Source organism: Solea senegalensis, linkage group LG5 (assembly GCF_019176455.1).
Source record: "Solea senegalensis isolate Sse05_10M linkage group LG5, IFAPA_SoseM_1, whole genome shotgun sequence".
NCBI classification, from domain to species: domain Eukaryota; kingdom Metazoa; phylum Chordata; class Actinopteri; order Pleuronectiformes; family Soleidae; genus Solea; species Solea senegalensis.
In genome coordinates this window covers 5,667,595-5,681,481 of record NC_058025.1, presented here as the reverse complement: position 1 = coordinate 5,681,481, position 13,887 = coordinate 5,667,595, and the positions used below count along the sequence as shown (strand labels likewise).

The 13,887-nt window shown below is 43.0% G+C and overlaps 1 protein-coding gene across 1 annotated transcript in view; it reads right to left on the bottom strand.

The window, feature by feature from the left end:
* The window catches only part of slf1 (SMC5-SMC6 complex localization factor 1), a 32,197-nt gene that overhangs the window by 5,916 nt on the left and 12,394 nt on the right, over positions 1-13,887 (bottom strand). The window contains 2 exon segments of the mRNA XM_044025856.1: positions 8,865-9,047; positions 9,988-10,080. Coding sequence (XP_043881791.1) covers positions 8,865-9,047; positions 9,988-10,080 — 276 coding nt within the window.

Below are 13,887 nucleotides of genomic sequence, written 5' to 3'. Positions count from 1 at the left end.
ATCGAAAGTGGAAACTGCTGTCCCCAGTCACAGGTGAGCATCATTTAAAAGGGCTGTGTCTAAGGGAGAAGGGCATGGACACCAACTGCTGCAGCTGCTACAGATGTGGACTCTCGCTTATGTAACATATGTGTATTTACACCTGTACTTTGAAGCGGTCACAGAAAGCGCATTTAAACGCCACGTGTAAACAGAGGGCACTGCAATCATGTTAGCATCAGAAAGACCTGGCGACCAAAGTGACAGCAGAGATGATGCTGTGACTGCCAGGACCAGGAGCGACTGGAGTGAATACAAATACGTGTCGGATAATCCCCAAACTGTTGAGTAGGATTTTTGCTTGAAATGCAAATGTGTCTCTAATATAGTTACTCACACTATTTGAAAGTGAAGCCAACAGAAAAAAAAAAAGAAGAGAGGAAAAATCAATACATGAACTTAAAAGAGTGTTTTACTTTTACAGACATGCATTATTCCAACAAATTACAGGTGATTATAAATCCGTTTGAACTTGATTTTTAAAGTGGAATATTGTGATGGTTAAATGTCTTGATGTGGGGAGATCTATTGTCTTTTCGTGGAAAACTAGCCTCGCAAGATCAGCGCCCGCCGGCCCCCGAAATCAGGAAGTCTCGTGAGAAACAAGAACTGCTTTAGGGCACGACACTCACCCGCCTCCGGTTATAAGATCATATTATCGTAGACGTTGATCGCGGCCGAGCTGCTGAAAAAGAAGCAGACGAAAGTCGAGGAAGAGGAAACGACTGCATGGCAAGAACTGGTAAAACAAAGACGCATGCATGCCAAACGAATTCTGACCTGGAGAAACTCTGTTCACGGTGCATTTATGCGCATTTGCACTTCCTCAATGTTTGCTATCGTTGTAAAGGAGTTTTTATGATGTCTGAACAAACGATGTCTGTTTGCCGGTGGGCGGTTCTTCGGTTCTTCCATCGGCATCAGCATGGACATGGCTCCACGGTCAATGGTCAGCGTCTGCAGTGAGTTTTAACGACGGTGAGGATAACGCGGCAGACACAAGGGGGCGCTCTGTAGAGAAAAAGGCTAAAATACGGAAAAACAAGCCCTGATGGAAACCCAATTCAATTGACGATTCAACATACGGTGTCACACAGGTATGAATGTACATAGCTGACCCATAGTGGAAACACAAGCCGGATCCTGGTTTAACATTACAAAGGTACTACTTCATGAATAGCAGCACTTTCCTGTTGATCACATGAATATGCAATCAGATTAATTCCTTAAACAAGCTGCAACAGAGTCGACCTCACCGCACCCGACTTCACCTTGAAAGCGCTTCTCTTTACATTTGACGCCGCCGCGCCTCCCGACCCGTCTTGCACTCGCAGTGAAAGGAACCAACGACGGATCCGCCGTCTCGGCGCCGCTCGTAACTCTTTGTTCTCCCGTTGCAGCGCTCATGTGAAGGTGAGCTCGAGGTGGACTTTATGGCGGGAACAATTAAGCGTTACGACACTTGACGAACGCTGCGAGGGCCGCTGCGGCTGACTTCTTGTCAATGAATAAAAATGTTTTTTTTTTTCCTTTTCCTTTTGTTTCAAATGTACTTTTTAATTCCTTCAAGAGTTGTTGAAAGTACAAGAGGCAGGAGCGCGGGGGACAGAGTACTATCATTTTGCACTTGTGGAGTGTATGATGATTTAAGTTCAGGGTTGTTGTGCAGAGACAGAGAGTGATCTTCATGGCCAACAAAACAAACTCCTCTCTGGCCTTTACCCACGCTGTTATTCCTTTTCAATCAGCACAGGAACTCATAAAAGAGATGAAGTGAACCTTGAAACGGGCTTTTGTTTGCAGATGTGTTTTCAACACTTGCAAAAATCCGCGGCTCTCAATTATCGCGTCGTCCATAGAAACAAGCGTATGACTAACTGAACCTTGTCAGTGTGAGAAATAAATAAATCTAGTTTAATGTTCCTTGACCCCCGCTCTCTTCCTTTCACGTACGCCGGCTCCCGTTGGCCTTCGTTCTTACTGAACGCTGCGGTTGTTTGAAAAGAAGAAGAAGAAGAAGAAAAAAAAAAGAGCAAGACCTGCGAGTTTGTACTTTGCAAAGGTGAAGCTATGAGGAGCGCGCAAGGAAACCTCTGTGACAAAGAGCAACATGAGTTTTTATTTGGCTCATCTCTGACCCACACGTATACAAACGGAACAATTGTGACTTTTCTGACTTTCGTGAACCCACCGCTCACTGTGGGGACAGATGTAGAACATAACCGTGAGATATTTAACTTCACTGAAATGAAAGTTAACACGTTACGAGCAATTTCAGTTCACAATTCAACAAAATGTTTACATTCGTGTTTACAACCGTTTTCAAAGAGATACCATTCAATTATTCAACTATTTCATCATGAAACACACGACTCTTGAATGATTTACCTGAGATTTTTCTGACCGAATGGAAAAGTGAATTGATTTGTGATACTTTGAAACACACCGACACACTGGGGCGGAGTGATCTGGGGAAAATATCTGATTTCGGTTTTTCGAGTTAATGCAACTGCAAATTCAGTTTGGTAATTTCAGTTCAATGTTATTTATTTTATTTAACATTTATAGAAGGAAAAAGTCCCATTGGGATTAAGAACCTCTTTTTTCAAGGAAGACCTGGTCAAGACAGACGGCAACACAGTGACCTCAATTTGAGTTCATTGAAATCAAGTGTTTCACGAACACAACTTCATATAACTTTAATTTTAGTCCCACGAGACGCCATCAAAATACAACTGCAGCCACGCTAAAAACACACAAGTAAAGGTTGTGTGTGTGTGTGTGGGGTTGGGGGGTTAGATAGCATGAAACAGGCACGGTGAGAGGAGGATAAAAGAAGTATATAGTCAGAAAAAAAAAAATCCCAGCGAGGGAAGTCCTTGAAATACAGCCTGGAGAAACCTGCAGCTGAAACATCAGCCTCACCTCTAATGGTACGAGAGCTCAGCTCCTCGCAGCTTCCAGTTCAAGACCCACAGGGAAATAAGTGCTGAGCGGAATGAACTTTCTTTACCATGTTGACAGTGAAGAGGCCCAAGTGGGTCGAACACGCAACCTCTGAGTGTGTGTGTGTGTGTGTGTGTGTCTATGACAGAGATGGACAAACAGACACAGACAAACCATGACAGTCTGCGGCGGTCCGAGGGGATCGTGTGTTTCCTGTGCCACTGAGCAAATGACATTTTTCTGCTCCACAAACACTTGTTCACGTTAAGGTCTGCAGGGACCGACGCATGCAGCGCGGCGAGCGCGAGCGCGTGTTTTGGTGTGTGTGTGTGCGTGCGAGACGCGCAAAACTCCACAAAACAACACATTCAAGACGGAAGTCGTGCAGCAGCCTCTGCTGTCGTCTGACAAACAAATAATAATACTGTGCTTCTATACTTCTTTATTTTTGTACTCTTCAAGCCTCTAAACGAATCTGAGTGTGTGTGTGTGTGTTTTTATAAGTCTAGGCGGACTCCATGTGCTTACTAACACGGTGGGCTGTATTGAGAGGACGCCATCAGCGATTACAGTCACAGGGCCGAGTGGTGACAGCTTAAAGGATCTTTTCTTTATTTCTCCACCCCCTTTGCTCACTGACACACCTCCTGTGTGTGTGTGTGTGTGTGTGTGTGTGTGTGTGCCAGGTCTGAACTGCACAGTTAAAGGCTGTGGGTTATTTTCCATTCCAATCAGAGGTACTGGCTGCCTTGGGCCACCCTGCAAAATTTAAACAACTCAACCAGCGGAGGACAGACGGGGGGGGGACGAGGAGCATCATTTTTGTTTTGTTTGCGATACTTGTGCAGCGTTTTTGTGTTACGCTGCAGTTAAGCTGTAGTTAAGACGTGAACGGGGACAGCAGCTGAGATGCTCTGCAGAAGCCTGAAACAAAAACACCTGTTCTCTATCGTCCGATGGCCTGAATCATCTACGACTGTGTGTAACGTACGAAGTAAAACCTCAACTATCTCTGTAACATAGCATTTGTGTATGTCTAATCATACAGCAAAATAGCCAAGGAAACACACATTCTTGTAAAGCATCCTGAGCGAGGACACTTACATACATTCTCTGCAGCTCCTTAGCCTAATTTCAAATCATCCCAACTAAATGTCTAACCCTAAAACCAAGACTCAACCCGTCAAAAGAAGCTCTTTCAAGGTCAAAATGTCCTCACAAAGATAGGTATGAATCAAAAATGTGTCCTCGCAGCCTACTACAGACATGTACACACACACACACACACACGCACTTAATATACACAGGGTCATGTGGGGTGGCCATGGGCAAAGGGAGGAGGAGGGGAGTCAGCCTTGCCCTCAGCCATGGCATCGTTTCTTTGCCAGCTCTATAAGCCTGGAGGGACTGAGGTAGAAGGGGGTAGGAGGTGGGATCCAAACCCCCGATCTACAATTCACCCTAAAAACACACACACACACACAAAAGCCTCCATGCAGACAAGCTTACAAAGGGGGTGAGATCACTCCCAAATAAAGCTTTGTTGGTGTGCCAGTGTCAGAGTTGCCCTCTCTCTCTCTCTCTCTCTCTCTGGCCTTGGCAGCGAGGTTCAGCCTGTCTGTTGGAAACAACTAGGACAACAACAGGGTGAATGCCTAAATAAAATAAAAAAAAAACACAGTTTCTGGAGATGTAGCAGGCACACTGGAGGAAAAAGGAATGTGATAAATAAAAACAAAAAGAATACAAAAACGAGAGTGTTTTCAGGAAGCGTTTTTACGCTGCAGCAAGTCTCCCCGGCAAACAAACTCATTTATGGCTGCTTTCAAAAAAACAGCCACGAGCACAAGAGTCCTGTCCGAGTAAAAAACTGACATGAGTCACAACATAAGGAGGGTTAATGGAAGTATGCGTGATGCAGCCATCCCCCCCAAAGCCAAAAACTTTTCCTTTTTTTTACATTTTACAACCTGGACTCGGCAACCACATGAAGATCATGGGAAAGGGAACAAGAGAAACAGTTCTAGCCTAGAGTCAAGAGGACCACCTCCTCAACAACTCCCTGTTGTTGCCTCTGGATACCCCACCATCAAGGTGTGAGGAAGAAGCAAACAGTCAGGACCAGAGCGAGGGGGGGGAAGAAGTGTTTAAAATTCAGAAGATCCTCACTCCTATTGTTCTGCTCGGTCCTTGCAAAGAGACCGGGCCGAGACAGCAGGCCCAACGTCTACACACGGTCTTCTAATTTTACTGATAGATAGCTGCTTCTTCCGCTGACCTCTTTTAATTTGCTTTCCCCTCCTGTTACTGAACGAGGGAGGGAGGGGAAAAAAAAGAAAAAGAAAAAAGGGGAGCGCTCTCTTGTTTCCTCTCCGGGACTAAACAATCCCAGTCTAATTTATTTTTTGAGGACAGAATATGTACATGTGTTAATGGGAAAGTCGAATCAAATTAACTATAATTAGGCAAACTGAGAAGTGAGCAGAGGCAGACGTACAGTATACGCTACATGGGAGATTTGTTCACCGCGAGCAAATTACACTCCTCCCTCAAAAACACGTACGCGTGCATCTCCTCCGACACCTGGTGCCGTACCCCTCGCCGCGTCCCCCGAGCTCCGACACCCGTCACGCTCGCTTCAACCCTCCTGAGCGCCGAGCGCACGTGGCACGCAAACATGCAGGCGCCGAGCTCGACGTGTCGTGACACATTAAAGAAAAAAAACTGCATGGGAATTTGGACGCGTCCTGACTCCTTAAATCTTGTCAAAAAAGACATTAACAGATATCTTACGAGGTAATCTGTTTGAACAGTTCTGTGTAGTACGGCGAGTAAAGAGACATTATACATGATCGAGGATTAATACAGCGGGAAAAAAACAAACAACTGCTCAAGCCTCTGGGGCCCCAGTATCATTTCTGTGAGCACATCATTCTTTATGAACACGACGCAAGGACTAGTTTGTTATTAATGTATAAAGCATTGTTGTCGTGCTCTTAGCAAATCCCTCAAATAACAACAGAATAAACAAAAACATTATATACACTCCAATTGATGGCAGAGCAGAGTGGGAAATCCAAACTGTTTACTCTCAAGCAGTGCGTTAACAGCGCAGAGTTAGGGATGAGCTGACTGGACATCCATATCTGTATCATACCAGCGTCTTTTGGGTTGTGACAATAAGGATAATTAGTTGATATCCTTTCAAAATTTGAATCGTCTGAGTTATAGCTCGTTAATTGTTGCTTACAGATTAAGTCAGCAGACAACTCGTGTTTACTTTCTTTCAACGTTAGCATTCACGGGAAAATTCAAAGACTTACAAGTAAAAAAAACAGTGTCGAAACATTGAATCATGGGTAAATATTCAGATATTCTACTGCTAAGATACATTGTGCAGCAAACTATTCAAAAACCTAGATGTGGTTGCTGCTGTCTCCATGTTTGTCGCCGGGGAGGGTGCTAGGCCCATGAGTAAGAAATTAGGAAGTCATTTAAATCTCTATAGTGGATAAGACGATATGTCTAGTAAATGCCTCAATGAGCTCAGTCATAGTAATCCATGTCAGTGTCACGCTCCGCCTTCTTCTCCGCCTACGTCTCCTCCTACATTCAGCTCACCTGCAGCAGGAGCACACCTGCTCCCAATCCCTTCATCAAGCACCTACTTATTTCCTGGTTCTCCAGTCACTGGTGGCCACATTGCTACAGACCTCTGTGTGGTGAACGTCACGGCTCTCTAGAAGTCATCTCAGTGCTCTGCTGCTAGTTATTTGCTTATATTCTGCCTTTGTTAACTCCTGTGCTTAGAACTTGAACTACAATTTAAAAAACAGTGTGTATGTTGTGAGCTGTTTATTGGAGCAGAATATTTGTAACACATTTGGAGGGTTTTGTTTCTGAAATTAGCTTTAACTGCTTAGTTCAACTGACCAATACAGTTATTGATGGACACCCAAGGTTGTGATCTCAGTATCTAAATCAAGCAATCTCTCCCCAAACTACACTGCTAGTTTGAACTCTGTTGGTGTTCTGCTTTAAAAACAGAAGCATCCAACTTCACTCCACTTTAGAGTAGAGGTCTCAAAATATCCGTACTTAATAAATATGCTCACACCGTGAACTATTTATCATTCCATATCAAAACACATACTTTTATTTTGGAATCCTGTCCTAAAGTTGTGTTTTTCACTTGACACTCCGTGGCTCTCAGGTCATTTGAGTTTGAGACCCTTGTTTTAAGGAAGCTTCCTTCAGAGTCCGCTGCTTTTTACAGGCTAAACAGGCATTTATGTGACAAATGAACTCAATTTAAAATCCGTGGAATGTCCCGTGAAAAGCCCCCACCATCAACAGGTCCTTCCCGCTCCACCGGGAGGATAGTTAAGATAAAAGTGGCCTTGCTTATAAGGTCACAACAGCATTCAATCTGTCAGTAAGCGGCGCTACATTTGTTGGCTACATTAAATTGAAAGCTCGCCTTGGCTTCTGCAGCAGCAGTGACACGCAGCCCACCGCTGCACTAAATCATCAGCTAAATGGCTAATTCTACAGATTAGCTCTCTTGGCAGCCAACTGGACAGACAAGTTAAAAGTGTTTTATTTTAACATTATATGATTCCATCAGCGTGATGGAGACCATTTGGTTTAATGAATCGTTTTAAGCAAGATGGATTACACAAAGACTTATAAAAACAGTTGGGTATATCCCATCCACTTAGGAAACATAAACATGCAACATACAGTTAGAGTAGCCATTTTTAATTGAAGCGCCCAGATTAATGGCACTTGCAAAAATGAAGCACCGAGACCAATCTCGCAGTGAGAGAAACCTGTAATAAAAAAGAAAAAAAGAAAAAACATGCTCCTATTTTGATTGGCAGTCCCAGTAAAAGCAACTGGCCTGACCTAATTAACATGCACCTGGACACACAAAGGAATTGATTTTTCCATTAATTTACAGCCATCATCCACATAATACTGCAGTATTTTTCCCCGAATCCCAGTGTCCACGTGATGGCACGACAGCACAGCCCATATTTGTTCAAGTCCAAACAGGCTTTAATTTAATAATCATAGTAGTTTATTAATGTTTGTCTTTTGTACCTTAATTTGCAGCTTTGGCAGCTCACACTGATAATTATGATAGTGTGATTTTAGCGGCAGAGCTCAGTAATAGTAGTTGTGGCTGTATGAGAGCAGACGAAGCACAAATATTAGCATATATTGCAAGACAATCGTTGCGATAACTCACAATATCTGTCGAACTGAAGAAAACAAATCCATACAGCGAATTCATTCATTTGCAATCGACTTACGAATTCTACAGCAAGATGTAAAGTAGCGCTGGGTGTTGCTAACAATTTTCCTGAATTGATTCCATTCATGATTCAATTGAGCGATATTTCCGTAACAATGTTGCTTGGTTAAAAAAGAGATTCTCACAGAATGTATCCGACAAATTCAATAAAATCAATACAAATATCAATTTTTACATTTTACTGACCCCATTCATTTAATATGACCACACACTGAAACTCTACAATAAAGTCATTGGTGATTAGGGCAGCAGCGGTTAACCAATTAATTCATTATTAATCAACTATTAACTACATTTTGCTTTGTGGACAAAACATGATCGTTTCGAGGTTTGGGAAAAATCAGGAAAAAAAATTCCTGAACATTTTTGGACCAAACAACTCAAAAAGAATCAACCGATTATTGGATTATGAAAATAATCTTAAATTGTAGCTACTTTGTTTCAGTAATTCAAACTCAAACCTCAAAAATCCCTTTTGAATTCAAAATATTCAGCCTAGAAGCAGAAAATACATGTCCTGAAGGCTGAGTCTCAGAGTGTATTACTGAAGTCTACTCACCTGCGTGCTCCAGTAGCAGTTTAGCTATGTCCACGTGTCCGTTCCGCAGGGCGTCGTTAAGTGGACTGACTCCTCCCACCTGGTGATGGAGCACAGGTGCGGGGAGGTAACGCAGCAAAGCCTCTACACACGCGGTGCTGCCGTGATTACACGCTTCATGCAGCGGCGTCCAGCCTGCGTAGTCTACATGTTCACACACACACACACACACACACACACAGAGAAAAGTTTGTTGTTATCTGTCACAGCTAGCGCTCTCCATTGCTAACTCAGTTAGCAAACAAGCTAGCAAGCTTAATTTGGAGCAACTCACACTAAACTTTTGAAAAAACGCAAATAATGTGAAGTGACGGAAGCCGTAAACACAATACTGTACGTATAACTTCATTTTAAATATGTTAGAAGAAAAAGCACAATGATTCAGACAAAGCCATGAGACATGTGACCGAGAACCAACAGGCTGTACGGGTTAAAACTGTTAGCTCTGTTTTCGTTTTTGTACATTTTCTAAGATATATATATATATATACCAAAATGAATGGACTAATATTACAAAATAAAAACATTATGACATCGATGTTTTGTCTGAAATTTAAATTCCAGTGGCCACAAATGTTCTGCCGCATTTATGGGCTCCTCCAGTCTGACAACTGCAAGGTGTCGGCGTAAAGTGATTTGATTTCAGACGTCACCTCTTTTCTCCCTACAAAGGAACACGTTCATTTAGGCAGCTACTAAACGTTGATAACGTTTTACGCGAAAAGAGGACAAGTTATTATATTTGACCTAAAGAGAGGAAGAGAGGAAATCCCCCTGAAATCTCAAAATTGATTCAATTCACTTAGCAAAAAAAAACCATAATGTATAACTCTGAGCCTCTAAACCCATCCTGCTCTTCCTGGACACACCCTTTACATTTTAGTTAAAGGTTAACCTCGATGACGACGCGCACACACACTCCTATTTTTTCTCACCCCCCTCTTTTTCTTCCTCTTCAATGTTAATCGCTCCTCGAAAACCCAAGAGCAAACAGTGAGAATGAAGCGAGATGACAGTGACACAGAGGTTACAGAGACACGGAAAACGTTTAAAAAAAACAGAACAAAAAAAGAGGAAGTCTTACCCTTAATGTTGACGTCCGTGCCAGGAAGCGCCAGGATCTGAAGCACAGTTTCCACTTGGTTCTTCTTGCACGCTCTGTGTAGGAGGGTCTCTCCTTCGTCCAGGACACACAGAGCGGACAAAAAAAACACCCAGAAGAGAGAGAAGAGGCGGAAGAGAAGGGAGAAATCCAAAATTAGGGTGTGTCTGATGTCCTGCCCATTGTCCCCCTCCGTATGGCGAGCACACCAATAAAATATCACAGAAATGTCCCCAAACACTGACAAAAAAAAAGAAAAAAGCCTGACCTAAAAAAGTACAAGCCACCAATGAGGATGCGATTTAAGTGATGAGAGGGGGGGGTCTTTCAAAGGGGAAAAAAAAAATTAAAAACGGGTGCTTGTACTAATTCGCCTTTACTTCTTTTACGGACGCAAGAGATTTTCCACTTGCACCCCGAGCCGGGCAAAGTTAACATCAGGGCGGTCGTCGAGTGAGTGAATGTGGTGGTGAGAAAGAAGACTTGCTTCCTGTCCGCTCGTCCCCATATTGTTACTTGAGAGGAAGTTATGGTAGAAAGCCCACGCACAAAGCCTCAGAAAAGGATTCTTCACAGATCCAGGGTTCAAAAGCTCCGCTGGGCATTGCTAGTGTCACCACGTGATATTTAATCAGCAAACGAGCAGCAAAAGAGCCACAGAAAACACATCTCATTTACATTTTTAAAACGCAATTTTCAGCCCCTCTTTGCTTTTTTTTCATCTTTACCCCACAATGCCTTTCTTTTTCCTGATTCAATATTAAATCGGGAATATATTAGTGGAGCGGAGCCCCCTCCTTTCATGTATGGCTGAACTTCAGAGGGAAGTTAAAGGCCAAGCATGAGTGGCTCTGTGCTCGCCAGTATAATACAGAACTGCAAAGCCTGTAATAAATGCTTTACTAGTTCTCCCCAGGATGCCACGCCTGTACAGGGGCTCCACTCCAGTGCAACAGAGCACAGACGGGGGCAAAAAGAGGTGTGTGGGGAGTGGTGGGGGCAAGAAGGAAGAAGCAGTGGAGGAGAGAGTGAAAGGGTTTCCTGCATTTCAAAGCAGATAAGGGGGGAAAACATAGAAAAAAGCCAGGACCTATTTATTCTGAAGAATTCCTTTCTTCCAGGAGGTGTCTTTGAGGATGTAGAAGATGTATTAAATGCCATCCGTCGGTGGTAAAGAGGTTGAACAGGGGATGGGAAACATAAAACGTAGAGATGGAAGGGCTGTTTATCAAAAGGAAGATCATTCGCATTCTCTCCCGAGAAATCCAACGCAAAACCTAGCAAATAGAGGGTAAGGTAAAAGTGTGTTCAATGTGAGTTCCATCCTATTCAGGATAAACAACCTCCAAATCTGTCTCAGTTATAAACGTTGTAAACCTCTACAAACCAAACCTCTAAAAAGTGTTTGTTTAAGATAGCCCTGACCTGAGCAAGTGCTACACTCATTAAACAAAATATTAATAGCAGAGAATTTAGTTTAGATTGAATAAGTTGTTCGGATGAAAAATAATAATTAAAAGGTGTTCAAAAGTCAATGTCAAGTGGAAATAATTGTATGTTGGGGGGACTGGGTCAGCCCATGGCTGAATGGAAGGGAACTGGGCTTGTAAACGGAGAGTTGCCAGTTTGAATCCCAGCCAGGTCAAGGGCCTGGGGAACCTCTGAGCAAGGTACCCAATCCCCATTGCTCATTGTTAACTGGACACTCTAAATTGACCTCAGCCACAGCAGGGGGGCCACATCCAGTGTACCCTTAGTGCTGGATAAATGGGAGGCTTAAATCAAGAAGGGAATCTGTCGTAAAAGGGAGAAGCCAAAAGAAGAAAGAAATCTTGGGGAGACTGTGACGCCAGCGACCGTGGCCTTCACGTACCACTTCCAGCGCCATTTCCTCAGTCTCCTTCATTGGTTTAGGCCTCAGATTTATTTGCATAGTAGGCTTCTGCATCCAAATGCATCCAAAGGAGTGTTTATTTCAAAGCGATAACACACTTACACAAACTTTCATTTGTGTTATATTCAATTTCCACCAATAAAACCAAACTAAATGTTACACACAAATGACACGGATAAAGTAAATGTTCTGCTCTGCTAAAAAAAACAACAACCTAATGACTGTATAAAATGACATTGACTCAAACACAACAGTGCACAGTTGCTGGCAATTTGTAATTTGTCAGAAAAGCAGACACTTGTGGTTAAACAGCATCAGCATCAGTGACAATACTGACGGCAATCGATGAAACAAACCCATTTTAAACCCAAACAGAGGGTGGAGCACAAACCAAACAACAGTCTCTAATGAGTAAGTTGTACTCTGTGCCATGACAGTGTTCTACATGTGCTGCTCTGCTATTACTGAGCTCTAAAACGCTGTGATTAAACACCCATTCCCCTACACCCCATGTGTACACATCCTCACAAATGCCAGGACCAATCCATGCACTGTTAAATCACTTTAATGGCTCCAATTTGGACACAACGCCTCTATTATAGGGGTAATTGCATGCTCAGCATTTACAAGCACGGAAAGGATAAATCCGCCTGTCCTTTTCTATAAATCCCCCGTTTCACACTTTAATAGAAAAGTTAAATGTATGTGTTGCTCTTTATATCCTTTAGTCTGCTAACTACAGTTCTGTAAAGTGTCGCTCGGCTTGCCAATCCCTGGACCACAAAGCTGTAACAATGCCATTTGTCTGGAATGTGTTAGAAAGGTATTCTGTGCCACTTTAGTGGATATATTTAAAACTCAAAGACTACTGCTGTTCACGGCTCTCAGAGCAACGGTTGCACGTTAATGCCCCCTACTCAAGTGTACCGCAGCTTTCACTCGGCCTCCAAACGAGTGAGTGGCCTTCAAGTAAGTGACCATCATTTAAAAATTCCACTGGTGAAGATTTTAATGCACGATATTTCCGTTTAAATGCTAAAAAAAAAAACACAACATGGGGCAGCAACAAAGGCCCCGTGATGCCAGCAGGAAGTAATGGGACCCAAACACAAATGTCTCTGGAATAGACGCAAATGCTAAATATAAAAGCTTATACTGAAGCATACGTTAACAACAGATGCTACGTAATCAATTTTCACTTCAAATGATTCCTTTTATTCACTGTGTGGCTCGTTGGCTCATGAACTGGAGTTGAATTAAATGAAGAGACACACTGTGAGTGTTCCTCCACCACACAGACTTCCCCGTTTTAATTCAATTCAGCCGTTAATTCTTCCGTTCACACAAAACAAACGTCACGTCATGCAACCCCAGGTAACCACAGAGTGCTAATTCTGAGGAGTATCCCAGTCTGCTTGCACCCAACTACAGATTGTTCTAATTACCACCGAAGAAGTGAAGTCTCACGTCACTTCCGGAGTCCATGAGACGATCCGACTTTAACAAAATGTCCTGTACTGATGTGCCTCAGGAAACACAGTCACCATTTACCATCATAGCTGTGTAGAGAAAAGTACTGATCAAATATTTGTCTTCAAACGTGAACTTTCACTTTCAGAAACTAGATTCAGGTGTTTTTAACAACACAGCTATGATAGTGGGTCGTCTAGACATGGTGGGTAATGGTTTTGAGTGCTTCCTCAAGTTTTAAAAAAGCCGTGTCTGTGATTTCTGCGTCCACTATGGTGTTAAAATGATCATGTTTTGGTCAATTAAAGGTGCAGTGTGAAGGATTGTCAGTATTGGAAAGAGCTCTTTATCCTTGTGTTGGGTCCTAGAATCAGAATGGACAAACCAAACACTGGCTCAGCAGAATGTTTGACTTGATTTGTGTAGGATCTCTACCATACTGGGAATGGAATGGTGAGGTGTGGGTTTTACAGTACAGGTTTAGATGCTTCAATACACCAGGTCGTACTTCCCATGCC